Raw genomic sequence first — 16,029 nt, 5'->3', positions numbered from 1 at the left:
CTGTCAGATAGGTGATTTCCTCGCACATGTCTCTCGCTGTCGCTAAGTGGCCTTTATTAGTTTTTGCGGTACGGGTACGCTTATAGGCTTGTACAGGTCTCAAAAAAACAAACATTGTTTCTGGTGGCGCTATGTGTGTTGTCTTAATTCTTATGTCTTTCTGTTGACACAAGGACGCAGCCAATCGCTCAGGACTTACAAAACAAGCCCACTTCGCAACTCTTATTTGCTAAAAAAATAGCCATAATGTCAACAGTCGAGGCACAAGTATGATTATAACTCCGTGACAAGAAGAGACGCCAATGAATAAAACGCAGGAAACCATAACGCTGTAGATATTAGAGAGTAATAGTATACCGGGCTTAACGCGTTACCGGGTGTACCGTGATGCCGGATCGAAGGGCGCATGCGCAGATACGTACGTCACCCGTACCGCTTCCCGTACGCGCGGTGTTTTTCAGATTTCACGTTATCGTGGTAGCGTAGGTGTATGTAGTGTACGTAAACATGGCGGCACTCTCGGACGCCCGCTCCGAAGTGATTTTGGCATAGTTGTTGAAAGATTCATCTTGTTCGCAGCAAACGACTGTTCAAAGTGGCTTCGCTTGCCTTCAGTTAGCTTCGATGACCGAGTATTACAGATAGGTTGGCGTAGTTTTTGAGATAGCTTCCCATTTTGAACGCGTCGAGGCCTAACTACAAGATTGATGTAAACTAATCGGCAACATAGATGTTTTTGCGTTTGGTGCGTGGTTCTTATTTATTTAACTTTATTATCGCTAAAACAAACTTCTAACATTGTTTCGCGTGGTGGCATAGGCAAACATTCTCGTTTTCTTTTCATTTTCACTGATTAACTTATTGACCATCTAATAGGTGGCGCCACCATCTCAGTTGGGGCACGTAAACCACGTAAACGCTATCCCGCTAAACTATAAGACGCTGCCCACAACGAACGTTTGCTGCACGGTAACGCCATTCCTTTAACCTACGCTATCACGCTAACGCTAAGCTATAACTGTCTATTGCCACGTGCGCTCGTCTCTGTGTTTGCTGTGGCCGGCTTAGCTTACGCTTACACATTGCTTTGCGTAATCTGTGCCAGAATGTGTTGTAGCATTATGAATTGTTTTGGTGTACAAACATCATCAGCTCAGTTTGTTCTTGAACGAACACGGCTACCAGTAATAAAGGTCGAATTCAGGCTCAAATGCAGCTCAAAGTTCGTTCCAGAATAAACCCACCTGTATGTGTTTGCACGCTCAAACCCAACAGATGAGCCTAAATCACTCTAGAATGTTCTCAAACATGCTGGCACGGATTACGCAAGGCATTGTCAACTCGTGTATTAGGCCGGCAACATTAAACACAGAGAAGATCGTGTGTGACAATACAGTAGTTCTGACGAAACTGCTCCTAAAGAAGTCTCAAAACACACTGTAGGCATAGGCCTACCCTAGCAATGTTCCCAAAGAGCCCCTAAACAGCCTTCGGATGTGTGAAAAGTTAGCATTTTGTTTTCTCCCTGCCATTCCCGCTCTCGCGACATTACTCATGACGTCAGCAATTCACTCACGTGATATCAAAATGAAATGCGTGTTGATTTTTCAATATACGAGAAATATCTGCAGTGAACTGTTTTGTACTCTGCTTTAGCATGCAGTCGCATGCACGCTCTTCCGTGCTGCAGCGAAAGCTGTTATGAGATCACAACGCGATCACGTACGCGCTGTAATTGTCCACCGTGGCCACCGGAATGTGTACCTAGTATCACAAAAAACAAAACAAAAGAACCCTTAAATTATTAACATTAAGCACACAATCAGATTCGTACATGGATCCTCCGTATGCTATCCTAGTATTCAACCACTAAGACACAGCGGTTCTTGAAAATCCTTTGCAAATTGGCCATAGGGCATCTTGATGTTGGGAAAGGAATCGCGGTAATGTGAGTAACGAAGAGTTTTAGAATAGGAAAGTAACGACCAGGTGTCATATAACCAGTGGGTCGCCGTATGCTCCAACCCTTTCAAAAGATTGATCTTGTTCACGTATTGGCTGTTGCGTATTCCCACTGTGGGGGATTTTGTGGATTGCGAAAGCTTCTGGCGTAATTCTTCATCGTCGTCAGCTATACCGCACACAAAAAATGCACGAAGTTCTTTGCAAGCAGGCAGCGGGTACCACGCTTCTCCGAAGAATGACGAAGGATGGCATAGTGAATGCCTGCCTACTACGCATTGATTTACATCGTATAGTGGGTAAACTGCAAGTATGCTTTCAGCAGCTGCCCAAACAGCGCTAAAGAAAGGCTCGGAAAGACCGCTCTCCCAGCTTTCGCTGTGTCTGTCCTGCGCGTTCTGCGCAGGCCTGGTGGTTTTATTGGAAGGCTATCGTGCGGAGCAAAGGATTTCACTTTGTTTTCTGCGTTTGTGACTGCACAGACAGAGATTGCAGTGTGTAGTCGGAAAACGCGAACACCTAACTCGCTCGAGGTCTAGTGCTGAGATTCCACGTGTTCTATGAAACAATAAGTGGCGAAAAGGAGACAGCACATTTGAAAGGGTAGTGTTAGCGAGAAGAAAAATACTGTCCCGCCTTTGAACTTGGAGTGGTTTAGGGGCCTTTTAGGACCCCAGTAAGCGACTGGGTGTGTTAGAATAATACTCTGGCGGCATTATTTAGGCAAGCTACATGAATCTTATGAGTTATATATAAAGCTTTCGAAATTAGCACATAAATGCATTGCAATGTTCGAATTCTCTGAAGCATCCGCATAATAACATTTCTTTTTTTCTTTGTGACTATAGCTAACTACATTGCAATCTTCTATTTCAAGTTTATTGAGAAATAAAAACGTCTCCTATTTTTGTTTCTAGTTTAAGGAATAAATACGTGTGCAAACTTGGCATGTTGGATTAAAAAAAAGCACGAAAATTTGTATTTTTGCAACGTGTTGTGTCTGTTCACTATTTCCTTCTCATTAAGTTGTCATCGCATACGAGCACAGCGATTCTCACGTTTATAAACACTTGAAGAACACTGTGTCATAGAGGAACAGATATACAGAAGAAGAAGAAAGAAGAGAAAAGAATTCAAACAACCGTAGTTAGTCGATTCACGAGCCTGCGATCATAGCTCTAGAGAGTTGAGCGAGTGAACAAACTCGAAGTAGTTCCGCTAGTGTGTGTTGGCGTTCATGTCAACGCATTTCGGGTATATGAAGCACATCTTGTCAAGCAATGACAAGAGTAAAGGTACGCTCAAACTAGGCGCATAACGTGGCGATTCTCCACAAGAAGCGCAAGCATACGCGCAAGAAACGCAACTACTTCTTTCAGACTGCAGTCGTATCGCTCGTTAAGAGCACAACGGTCGTGACGTGCGCGAACGTATTTGTTGGAAGGCCCGCTCCTTTTGCGTCGGGTACGGCTGCGTCAGTTACGACGAGGCCAATCAGTATCATGCTTTCGGTTAGCCTTTTCAGCTGATGTAAGTTCCGGCCTGCCCGTATAGAAGCAACGCCCGCCGCAGTGGAGACCGTGCATGCTTGGGAGTGTTTAGTTGTTTCCAACGTGTGCCTACAATAGAACACTGTAGTGCGATGGCGTTAATGTGCCAAGCGTTCCGATGGTGACAAGCGTTCCGATGGTGACAAGCAGGGTGGCAGATGGGTTCTTTGCACGTCAATATTCGGTCGCACCATATTTTCAAAAAAGTCAAACTGCTGTGCCATCATCCGCACGGAGTTGTGAAACATGACAGCATTCTTTGCTTTGAACTTGGTAAACAGATTGTGAAAGTCAACGTCAAGTTCCCTGTCTAAGAACACTCGCCCTGTCCATACCTTCGGACTTCGTCGCCTCCTTTTGTGATAACTATGAAACAACGTTAGTAGTTCATTGTGCCTTTGTAGCTCATCAAAGATCAGTCTTCTGTTTACTGGCGCCATGTTGAAATTATCCGAGACGAAGCTGGTCGACGCGCGTTCTGATTGACTTCTGTCAAAAAATCGCAACGTGCGCAACGGCTGGTGTGAACGACTAGTCCTGTTTACGGTCATATCGTAACGCACACCACGGATGTTACGCCATTTGTGAGCCCTGCGCACGTTATGACCGCTGTCTGAACTTACCTTAAGCATGAGCTCTTGAAATCGCGGAGAATATAAACATGGGATATTGTATTGCTTCTTGCGCAGCCAGTCGTACACATCTATATTTTTTAATTTATTGCCATATCGGTACATTGAGAATACTGCTTCATTTCCTTACATGCATCGAACTGAGTTTTATTTCTCTTGCTGCTTTTCAGTTTTTATAAAAGCTTTTTACTAACTAATGACGGTGCCATTGAAGTCCGACTGTAAAACACTCGTTGGTAGCCTCAGTGCAACGTATTGTGTATAATTGTATATAAATTGAACTGCATTGCACTAGAAATATCGTTACGGCTTTACTCACTGCTGCGCTTGCATGCAGGACTATGACGTAGACCTCTACCTACGTCAGACGTGGACGGACTTGCGTATGAAGAACGCCAACTTAACCCGTTCTCTAGACTTGAACGACCCGAACCTCCTCAAGAAGGTGTGGAAACCGGACGTCTACTTTCCGAATGCCAAGCATGGGGAGTTCCAGTTCGTCACTGTTCCCAACGTTCTCTTGAGGATTTACCCCAGCGGTGACATACTCTACATGTTGAGGTAAAGCTGTTCGCAAACTCTGTGTAGTAGATTGTTATCTTACAGGGGAGCCACACGGCACCCGCAGAATTTGCGCACTTCGTTTGTCATATCAATTTTAGTAACTGAGCACGTAAAACAAGTAGGTGAGGAGAACTTACAAGGAAAAACATGATTAACACTGAACTAGCAGCTCAAGCGTTTATCGAGATAAAAATGAATTTCATTGTCGTCTGAACGTTAACATAGTGTTACAGTGCCACAGGCGTTGTGTCACCTTTTTGCACACAGTGCTGTGTACTCTGAATGTTCTCCATCTCGTTGTATGACCTGTTCAGCCACAATGGTTACCTTTTTGTTCGACTTTTGTAAACGAAAAATGAAAAAGATTAGTGATTTTTCGTGACAATAGGGGTGCATAAATCTCGTAGAACAGGTTGGGATTCTCAAAAATTACTTGTTAATGTAATCACGTGTTCAAGGCCTCACCTAAATTGCATATTTGAATGATGTTAGGGGCATAAAATTCTTACACGGCGAATGTTACGTTGCTTCTACATAGGTACGTGTGGGAAAAGAGTTTGTACTTCATCTGAGAAGGCACTCGGAAACACGTCCTTCTTCCGGAAGTTGCAGCTGGCGCAAGCTCTCGTTCAGGCCCTTGTGCATCGTCTCAGGGTTGGAGCGCGTAGGGCGCGCGCCGTTATCATGAACCGGAAGTCGTTTGCTAACGGTCAAGCTTACCGGAGTGCACTCCGCTGGCTAGAGCGCTCTCGATCTCCGTAAGTTAACGTGCCCATACTGATGGCCTGATGATGTGACAAAATATTGGCATATGCGACATCATGGTGAAGTCATCACGAGGTGATTCTTTGCATACTCATGTCGACAGCACCTACGCAGGTTGCCGATGCCGCACGCGTTATATTTAAGAGGCGTTCAGAGCTTTTCTCACTAAATACTTCAACTTTAATTTGCCCCATATTTTTATAAGCTTACTGCTCTAGGTCAAACGTGCGCTGTTACCTATAGAAAGCTTAAGTACATCTCCAAAATATCAGTTTTAATAACAAATTAAGGGCACGAAGCTTAAGCAAAGCCCCTATCAAATATTTGTCTTTTAACTTTGTCGTAAGGTGTTAAAGTGCGCAGTTATTTGAAGGTATACATAACACGCCTATTACTTTTGCTAAAACGCTTCTGTGCTCTTACGTTATTGTATTCTATATTCGCTGAATAAAAGGTAAGGCAGTTTTATCAGCCTTTCGACCTTTAGAATTTTTTTCGGTCTTAAAAAAATCGACAAAGAAGCCTCAAAACGAACTCATTGATTATATCAAAACAGAAAGGAACAATAAAGCTTTTTGCACTGTCGACTTTTCAACTATCATGGTGTGCTCTTTCATTTAGAGTAGTCTAGTATTACAGTGCTCACTACAGCAGCAGTGATGCCTGCATGCTCCTAACTTTTTCACTGATAATAAGCCAGGTTTTTTTTGGCAAAATTTGATAAGACGATGCGTGGCAAATTTTGACTCTAAGGCACGTTACACCCACTTTAGAAAAAAAAAAAGAACTGAAGAACTGTGTTTCTTGACTAAATGCTAACCTTTTTGTTAAAACAAGTCTGAAGTGGTCTTGAACGGGCCAGTGAAACGTTTCTAATGTTCATGCGGAAGTGAATTATAAAACGGCACGCTTCTTCGAAAGCATTCCTGTGAGGATGAAAAGAAAATGAAGCTGTCAAATTTTTTGAGCCTTCTTGCACGACGTGATATAAAAATAAAGTTTTATGAAATATGAAAATGAACTTTGGTGCTGGGCGAGAAAATTTAATTTTACGAAAAAAACACAATAAAATGGGCAACCACTATTGGTAAAAACCAGCGGAAAACAGGGACAGTTCCATCACCTTAGTGGTTGCGAATTTGATTTTCTTCAATAAGAGCTCACTTCTCTTTTCGTGTAGTACTTTTTGCACGTACTTCAGTTGAAGAACTCGCACATATATCGGCCCTGTTATGGATCGTGAAAGCTTCCATAGGCTTTCTTGCCGTCATTCAACCGGAAGGAACTCAGAATCCGGATAGCACTCGCACTCTTCTGCAGCGCTACAACGTATGACCAACGTGCCAAGCTGCTGTCAAGAGATGCGTTGTGTTCTCGCCTTAGGTCATTCTCTTATCTCCTTGCTTGAGCCAGAAGTACTCTAGTCAACGCATCAGAGCGGATATGTAAAAGAAGGCATGCCAGCTAAAGGCATGCATGCTTGAACCTATGGTTTCGTTGCAAGGAGTGGGAATGTAATCCAGATTTATGTGCACCCGTTATTTTTTTCCCTGAGTAGGTACCGATTTCTGAGGCCCTGGGAAATACGGCTAGATAGGATACCCTATAGACTAGTGGCATCTGCTTGCACAAAAAAAGTAGATAAAATGAGCTACAATAAGTGAACAGCAGCACATAGCTACCGTGTGAGGGCAGCCGTTTACGGTCGCGTGTTCGGTACGTCTGCCGCTTGTTTCACAGGTTTCTGCCGGAGCCACATTAAATGACACTTTGGCAAGTGCGAAACCAAGTATTTTTAGGAGAACTTCCTCGTTACAAAACTTTTATTCAGTGAAGTCTAAAATAATCAATATCAGCTACGCCCATAGCCATTTCTGTTTGACCGAGAAAAAAATTACTTGTGCCCTATTCAATTGAATTTGTTAATTTCTGTGACGTCAAGAATCACTTCGCGTAGTTCAGGTATTCATTTTTGCACAAAGGCGCATGTTTCCGCTTCCATCGATAGTTTTCGGTCGAAGAACTTTTGGAATATTAAGCTTTTTTTGGAAAATTTGAGCGAGAATTCGAAAATAAATGCTCGGGGCACCAAACTGTGAAGTTGGAACAATAAAATTTAATTGGGAATGTGCTTAGTATCCACATTAGCAGCAAGAAAGTACGTACGGTTACAATGTAGACTATGGCAATGGAGCAATGGAGGCTGTGAACAATGGCACGGCTATGTGTCATAGATGAATGGCAGGAGTGCCGCGGTGAAAGGGGGGGGAGGCATGTGCATCTGTTAATGTGTTTACCTAATATAGTGCGACTTTTTAAATTGTTTTTCGGTTGTAGATTATTTCGACTAAGCTTACTTTAGTTATTTAATGGTTTTTTAAATCACTCATTAGTCATAGCCTTATGTCAAACTATAGTAATATTATCTACCTAATTTTCACTAAAAGACAGCACTACTCACCACGATTTCCAAGAAGACTGGGTCTTTTTTATGCAACAGTTATTCAGCTTAAGAATAGCTTATTTTGGCACACAATAATTCTGTCCCTTGGTCAATATAATAAAGTATAGAGACTGGTTAGCCACAGTGTATGTATTCTTCTAAACAGGAATGACTGGCCCCCTAAATATCAACAAGTTTCAAGTTATCATTGAAAAGCAGTAAAAACAGAAAGGACAACTCTGCAGGCACTGGGAAATGAGCCAGTGAACCGCTATGCCTATGTAAGAACTATCATCTCACGGCGTTCCGCTTTGAACATCGGGGGCAGCAAACCAATTCCTGTGATCCGCAGTGTTTTCACATTTACCCCTCTTCCTCCTTCCTCCTGAAAAGCAACAGCTTTAGAAGTCTTTGTTATATTGCATCTTTAGCTGTTTGCGGCATTGAGATGCTTTGCTTTGAGAGCTGAATAAAATTCCCGTGCTTACGCTGGGTGCTACACGCCTCTTCGGCCGCGTCAGCTATCGTGGAAGTACCTGTCATTTTTATTTATTTTTAAAAATATCTTACCGTCGCTTAACCACTGCTATGCCCGATTTCAGCACTATAATATATACACATTGTATGCTAACATGAAAACCAAGACAGCTACACACGCTGTCCCATATACAGAGGATTTACGCGACGTGTGGTGCCAGGCGCTTCGCCCTCCGCATCGATCCTTCTACGAAAACGAAAACCACCGCGTCAGCGGCTCCTTCTTTTTTTCTTTTTTTTCTTGTTTTACTGGAGTGGTGCTACAGCATCTTTCGCTACACCCCTTTTCTGTGCAAGTTTTCAGATGTGTGTTTCTGGAAGACCCGTGATCATAGAGCGAACTGCCCTAAACGCAGCACTAAGGGGAAACGTGTCGTGAATGTCCTGTGTTGTAGATATTATACAGCGTTGACAGCGAAATTGCCGTAAGGTATCAAGACGGCGCCCGTGTTCCTCTTCCCTCTCCTTTTTACCTCCTTCTTGGGTGCTAGCTCCTTCGGGATTTAACTTGCGCCGACGTTTGCTCCTTTTTCAACGGCTGAGCGTGTGCCCCAGTTCTGCGAACGAGGCATAATCTGAGGTTATCTTTACATTCGTATAGTGTCTTGGTTCTCTGTGTCCTATATCTTCTCAATAATTTACAGTACCACTTTTTGTACGTGTTTGTGTGAATACGTTAATGCCCTGCAAGTATTCATAGCCTGTTTGACGAGAATGTTCTGCAGGGATTATTCTTCATTGGGCAAAAAAGCCGGACCGATAACTACGCGCTTCGTCTAGACACTATGTGCTTATTTCGTGTTTTCTTTCCAGGCTGAAGCTGACGTTCTCGTGCATGATGAACATGGAGCGTTACCCGCTGGACCGACAAGTCTGCAGCATTGAGCTGGCCTCGTGTAAGTATATGCTGAAGATTAGATAACCTTCGTACGTGTTTCTGCATTCTCCACGTGTCCAGGCGTTGGCCAAGGCCCATGCTTCAAGGCCTGTCTTGATTAAGCCGCCCTTGATGGTCTCCTCCTGAACGTGACCTGGATAACTGCTTGCTTCTGCGACAACGATGAAAGAAGCAGTGAAAGCTAGATCAGAGATGAGAGAAGGAGGTGGAGTGTAGGGGAGTACGAATGAGGCATGTGGGCCGTCAGCGCCACATATGTGATAGCTCGGTTTACGGTGTTAGCGAGATAATAATAAATGACTTTGAGAATGTTTTTTCTCGCCCAGATCTCAAATTGAAGGAGGAAGCACTTGGGAGGAGCTAACTGCGAGCTGGTCGCTTCTATCAGGATAGCTAACAAAGTTTGACCAATGAACCTACAGATCGATTTCCGAGGCATAAGGCGTATTAGCATAGGGCTGATGCCTTGGAATTTCATTGGTTATCAGCATACGACTGATGCTTCCTGAACCTATCAGTCACAACAAACTTCTCATAATTAGTCGGCACCACTCTGTTCTACGCTCGTCTTGCACATTAACAAGCTTTAAATGCTCGAGTGCTAGATAAAAGATACAGGACGCTTCTGACATTATCATATCACGCATCAGGCTTTGACATTGGATAAGATATGATAACTAAAGTATCATTAAAGAATTGTCTGGTGGCCTATAACGTGTTAATGCCTATAATAATGACGGCGCGCAGTGTTGAAAGCTTGCCGCTGTAGAGTAAACGTTACATACTGTTAACTATATTATTAAAAACCAAGATGAGTACTCCCTTTTCTATTTGACGGTAGTGGTATTTTGGATAAAATGATTTTTTTAATTAAATGTATATCAGGAGAGGTTGGTGCCAATGCGTGGTGCCGGCTACTCCTCTTGCACAAAAGTCGACATCTCATATTTTGTAGCAAACACAAGGGTATACATATGTACATAGCCCAACGCTTACGCAATGAGTCCACGTTTTTTAATATTGAGTGTCGACACAACGCAGAAATGTGTCCACACTACACAGAGTTTATAAAAACACAAGTGATCACGCCAATTTAAGTGCACACAAAACGTGAAAGTTCAATAAATGTCTAAGGTGACTTTGTCGCTTAAGTACTGAACTGTTTTCACAAAGGTTATCCCCAAAATATTGTAGTGAAACATGAAAATATGTTTTGAAACATAGTGGTTAACAGTGCCGAAGTACATTTTTTGTTTAGTACTTTTGAGCTATTTCTGATTCCTCCAGAAAGTGAACGACTGCACGCGCTGCAGTACCTTGTAGTTTTCCTTTAGCCCATTGACCCAAGATTTTTGCAATTGATGGAGGTTGCTTATCCAAAAAGTTGTATTTTAGTAAAAGGTTCTTTCGAGGTACGTCATGATTTTTAAAATGCAGAAGAATGTGCTCCACATCTTCTTGAGCATCTCCACCTGAGCAGGTAGGACTGCCAGCTTTCTCTATTCTATACAGGAAGGCCTTCGTGTAGGCTGTACGGAGTCGAAAGCTATGGATGACTGTTTTTACTGATCAGCTAACATTTAACGCAATATTAAATTCTATATCGGGATGAATGTTACATAACTGAGCAATTTGCGCACCATTTTCGAACCAGGTTTCTATAGACAGCTGAATGCTCAGCTTATTTATTAGACATCGTGCATCGCTCGTCGATAGAGGTATCAGTGATATATTATTTTCTTGATGTGCTGCATGTGAAATGTGAGCAGCTGTGTCGTTTCCTGCGATTCCACAGTGACTTGGCACCCACTGGAACATTATGGTGTGGTTTAAATCTTTTGCTATAACGTAGGTCACCTGTATTTCATATGCGAGCTCACTAGCTTTGTTTCCCAAGCTGATTTCTTTTAAAGAAACTAATGAGAACTGTGAGTCACTGATAACTACCCATCGAAGTGGACCTGGTTGTAAACATATGAAGCGTAAACACAGAGTATTGCATAAAGTTCTGCCGTTGTGGATGTTGTGAAATGGCTAAGCTTAAAAGCTTTTCTCGCTTTGTATGCAGGTACAAAAAATGCCAATGTAGAGCTTTGATTAAGACATGATCCGTCGGTGTACACGTGAATATAGTCTTCATAATTGGTATAATGTTGTGGTAAAGTTAATTGTTTTATTACTATTATAGGCATATCACTCTTACAATTTAATCCCGGAATCGAAGTTGTAATGTCTGGGGTAGAGAGTCGCCATGGTGGGTGGAATGCACATGCATGGAGGCCAGTATTCGTGCGTAGGCAGTAAACTCCCAAATTCTACTATAGATTTTTATATTCTTGCAGCTGATTTCTCCAAAGTTGCTCGGTATAGGTGACGAATAGCGTGTTGAGTTGCCAACCGAAGATAATGCCGGCAAGTTTCCGTAAATCTCATAACATGGAAAGCCGGTTGACGGTACTCCGCAATTACCAAAGCACTGGAAGACTCTCGCGGTACACCAAGATGTATACGAAGGCTTCTGGCCAACAATCTTTGAATCCTCTCCTCTAAGTTACGTGATATTTTTTGTAAAACAGGGGCAGAGAAAGCTATTATTTGTCAAATGATTGTTGAATGTACACGCAATAAATAGGAACATGAACTACCCAATCTCACTCCGGTCAGTCAACGTAATATATTTATTAGGGAGTTGACTTTTTCCTATAATGATTTTATCCTAAGACAGACGTCTGTCTAAAATACCCCTTGGAATTGTGCTGCCGCACAAGCTGTAAGCGCTGAGAGTCTATCTGAAGTTAAAATTTAAGGCATTTCCTTGTGAATGGAAGTACGGATGTTTTCTCATGAGAAAGAATCATGCCTCTGCTCTTAAAAAAATCATTGATTATTCTCAGCCCATCTCGAAGTTTTTGCTGAACTCTTTGGATGCTCGTGTCTGATGCCGAAATGTGCAGATCATTTGCAAATAGGGAATATTTCAAACTAGTAGGTAAGGCATGGAATAATTTAGCCATAATGCAATTAAATGGAAATGGGCTTAATACGCTACCCTGTGGAACTCCTTGATTAACTTTATGCTCTTTACTTTTACTGTTAGCTGTGTCAATGATGATTTTTCTGTCTCTTAAAAATTCTGCTATCCATCTTAATGTTCTTCCAACTATTCCCAACTGAATTTAGCCGTGTAGTACATGAGCGTGGCTGGTTGTGTCAAATGCTTGATTTAGATCTAGAAATACTGCAACGACGATTCTTCTACAGCTCCTCTCATGATCTACTTAAAATACAGCGTCTAAAATGGCATCCATGGTTCAGCGGCGTTTACGAAAGCCTGTCATATTTTCTGGAAGCACATTCGTACATTTCTTCCGCCGCTGAAGTCTAGCGTTGATCATCTTTTCCATAAGTTTACAAAGACAGCTAGTCAGGCTTACAGAACGGAAAGAATCTATGGATAAAGGTGTTTTGCCGTGTTTGAAAATTGGGACCTTTCTTGCAACTTTCCAGGAGAATGGAAGGCAGTCTGTTGTCTATGCATCATTAAATATCTTCAACAAAGTATATGTAGCCACAGGACCCAGATTTTTTAATGCTGCATATGCTATCACATCAGGACCAGCTGCTGTCGTCTGTCGGCACGCTGCAAGTGCGTTATTTAGTTCTTGCAATGAAAACGGTTGATCTAGGTGATCATAATGTCTACTGAGAAAAAAAGTAATCAATGCTTTAATATCCCCAACAAACTTAATGTATTCAGGCGTGTGCCCGGCTGCACTTGGTCGTGTAATATGCTGACAAAATTCGTCCGCAACGGTTGTTTCCAGTACATTGTTCACTAAAGCTAAATTAGGTACTAAATGAGGTACCTTGAACATGTTCTTTCATTTGCCCCGCCGCGTTGGTCTACTGGCGAAGGTATCGGCTGCTGACGCACAGGTCACTGGATCGAATCCCGGTTGCGGCGGCTGCAATTTCGATTGTGACAAAAATGCTGTAGGCCCGTGTTCTCAGATTTGGGTGCACGTTAAAGAATCCCAGGTGGTCGAAATTTCTGGAGCACTCCACTAGAGCATCTCTCATAATCGTATGGTGGTTTTGGAGCGTTGAACCCCACATATTAATCAATATGTCTGTTTATTTGTATCGGTAATAGCGCTGATGTAGGGACATATTGCGCAAGCGTCCTTCAAGTAAAATCTTATGATCGTTATCATTTAAGCCAATTGTCCTGCTCTGAGTCTCCGAATGTGACTGAAAGAACAAAACTCAGCTGCTAAAAAACACTGCGGTGTTATCAAGCTCCGTGCTTTATGTCGGGTTTGTTGAAAGCAAAAAGCAAGAGCTGCTATTGAGCATCTTTGACACTTCCTTACGCGCAACGTAAATAAACCCATTGCTTCGAGCACCGCAACTTGCACGTAGCGTTAACAAAAATGATCAAACAAAATGATAACTTCTCCTGCATTACACAAAGCTACTAGAGGCCATATTGATGTGAGAAACAAATATTTTGCGATAGCAGAGCTACCTACTAGTGGCACACTTCTCCGGTATGCAAGACTACCTGTGAGAACAATCATCATGCGCGTTATTGGCAAGAAACATGTAACACACCGTGTATGTACTCTAACTAGCACAGTTGTAACTTCCGCGCAGTTTTCGCTGTCATGCGCGACAATCAGCACATGCCATAATGGAGCAGTGGCTGATTCGAGGCTACGTTCCTCGCCTCATAGGAAACAGCCGCTACGCATTTGTGTGGGGAAGGACCGTAGCTGATGACGGCTACATCGTCCTCGTTAGAGGCACTCGCGAACTGTAAAAGAGTAGCGGGACATTCGCTTAACATCACACCTACGTACCCTCGGACCTGCGGCTTCGAAATATATCGGTTGAAGAGATTGTAAGCTTATCCGAAACGTGGCTTCCGCCTTTGAAGGCCAGGAGACAGCAGTAAGCGGGTGGAAGAACTATAAAGCCGTATATGGGAGTGGGCGCAATCGGAGAGGTAGCTCCGACGTATTTGGACGGGTAACGAGCGCTGGCGCCCATGCGAGCCACCATCGATCTCCGCCACTGCAATCGTTAACAAAGCCCTACACAGCGCTGGCCACTTCTTCTTCCTCCAATCAGAAAATCGACAACCTGTTCAACTGCATTAAGAAAAACAGTAGCCTTGGTGTGTTGCTTACTGCTTGCGCTTGGCCAATTCGCTGTGATCTGGTTCGACGGAATGTCAGTCAGAGGCTGGGCGATGCTATCTGATGCTCGCTCTTTTGTAAAAAGAAAACTATTAGAGAAAAAGCCCACTGAGAAAAAAAGGCGATTATACCTGCAATGTTAGCAATGTACATGTATTGCGCTTTCTTCCAGGATTAACGCAAGCGAACTTTCATTTTACACCGGGGAAGTCGGTAAATGGGATAAACACACTCACTTGTTTGTTTTTAAAAAGGAACAGCTTAATCTTTTTGTTATGTTCGCTAGGGTCCTAATTGAGCGTCTTGGTGGTTTAGTAAACTGTGTTCTCTGTTCTTGACGAATGTATCATTTTTGTGTTTGCGCTAATACTCAAAGAGTAACGAACGACATTCGCTGCTTCCGATTAAAATAAAGCGCTCAGTTTTTTCTTTTTGCTTCCGGAAAGGCTAGTGTGTTTTATTTTGACAATACAAGGCACGTGGTCAGAAAATCGGCTCTTCTAAGCTAAGTCATTGCATGTAATTTTATAAAACAGGCAGTCGAAAAATTGCCAGGCCTGCGTGGAACGCGCAGCACAGTCACAGTGAAAGCATTAGCAACGGCATTCCATAGCCTTTTCTAAACACTCTTCGGGTAAATGGATGAAGTACACTGACCGGGCACCCACTACGCCATGAATATACATAATTTCTGTGTAGCAGGCCAGGATTCAATATGCTATTCTTCGTCATTTTTCGAAGAAGCGTCGAATCCGCTAAACACTTGCAATGAATTTTCTGCTAATTTTGTGTTGCATTCAGTGCCTGACGACGACAAAGAACGAGCTTTTGTAATTTGTTGGAGCATTAAACGATCCACTCGCTACGCCATTTGCATTGTGTGGTGCCAGAATGTTCCTTCGCTATTCTAAAAACGCTTTATTACGTATATAACGAGATGCTTTACCCAACCCCCAGCCTGTCAAAGGCAAATTTGCGAATGATGCCCAAGCAGCGCCATGGCTCTGCAGTAGAATACCGCGCTGGTGCGCATTGGACCCATGTTCTAATCCCACAATGTCACAACATATCTTTAGTGCTTGTATTAGTTTGTTTTTTTCGTGAGAAAGTAGTTACGGACACCGGCGGCGGCGGCTGACCACTACGGCGCTGCGCGTGACTCGTGTTGTGATCTCATAACAGCTTTCGTTGTAAAAAGCGGGAAAGAGATGGAGGAGATACGGCAGTGCAAGCACCAATGCAGATGCACATAAACATTTTGCTTGAACATAAGTAGAGACAATGACATATACCTCAAATTGATAAAACATATCTCCCTGATAAAGCATCGATACTCCATTTCAGAAGTTCTCTTCAGTAATGCGGAGACTACAGGGTGGTTTAGTCAAAAGGAATGGCAATTATCACCTCAACATATATTCATCCGTGCCGCATCGTCTGCTAACCGTACCGCTCGCGTCTGCGCGCTCACGATTGG

At 43.0% G+C, this 16,029-nt stretch overlaps 1 protein-coding gene across 1 annotated transcript in view; it reads left to right on the top strand.

Annotated features, from left to right (window-relative positions):
* Positions 1 to 16,029, top strand: part of LOC119172711 (glycine receptor subunit alphaZ1) — a 150,646-nt gene that overhangs the window by 119,975 nt on the left and 14,642 nt on the right. The window contains exons 4-5 of the mRNA XM_075892897.1: positions 4,482 to 4,705; positions 9,267 to 9,349. Coding sequence (XP_075749012.1) covers positions 4,482 to 4,705; positions 9,267 to 9,349 — 307 coding nt within the window. The remainder of the gene's footprint in view (positions 1 to 4,481; positions 4,706 to 9,266; positions 9,350 to 16,029) is intronic.

Source organism: Rhipicephalus microplus, chromosome 4, assembly GCF_043290135.1.
Source record: "Rhipicephalus microplus isolate Deutch F79 chromosome 4, USDA_Rmic, whole genome shotgun sequence".
In the NCBI taxonomy this organism is placed as follows: domain Eukaryota; kingdom Metazoa; phylum Arthropoda; class Arachnida; order Ixodida; family Ixodidae; genus Rhipicephalus; species Rhipicephalus microplus.
This window is presented reverse-complemented; position numbering and strand designations above follow the sequence as displayed.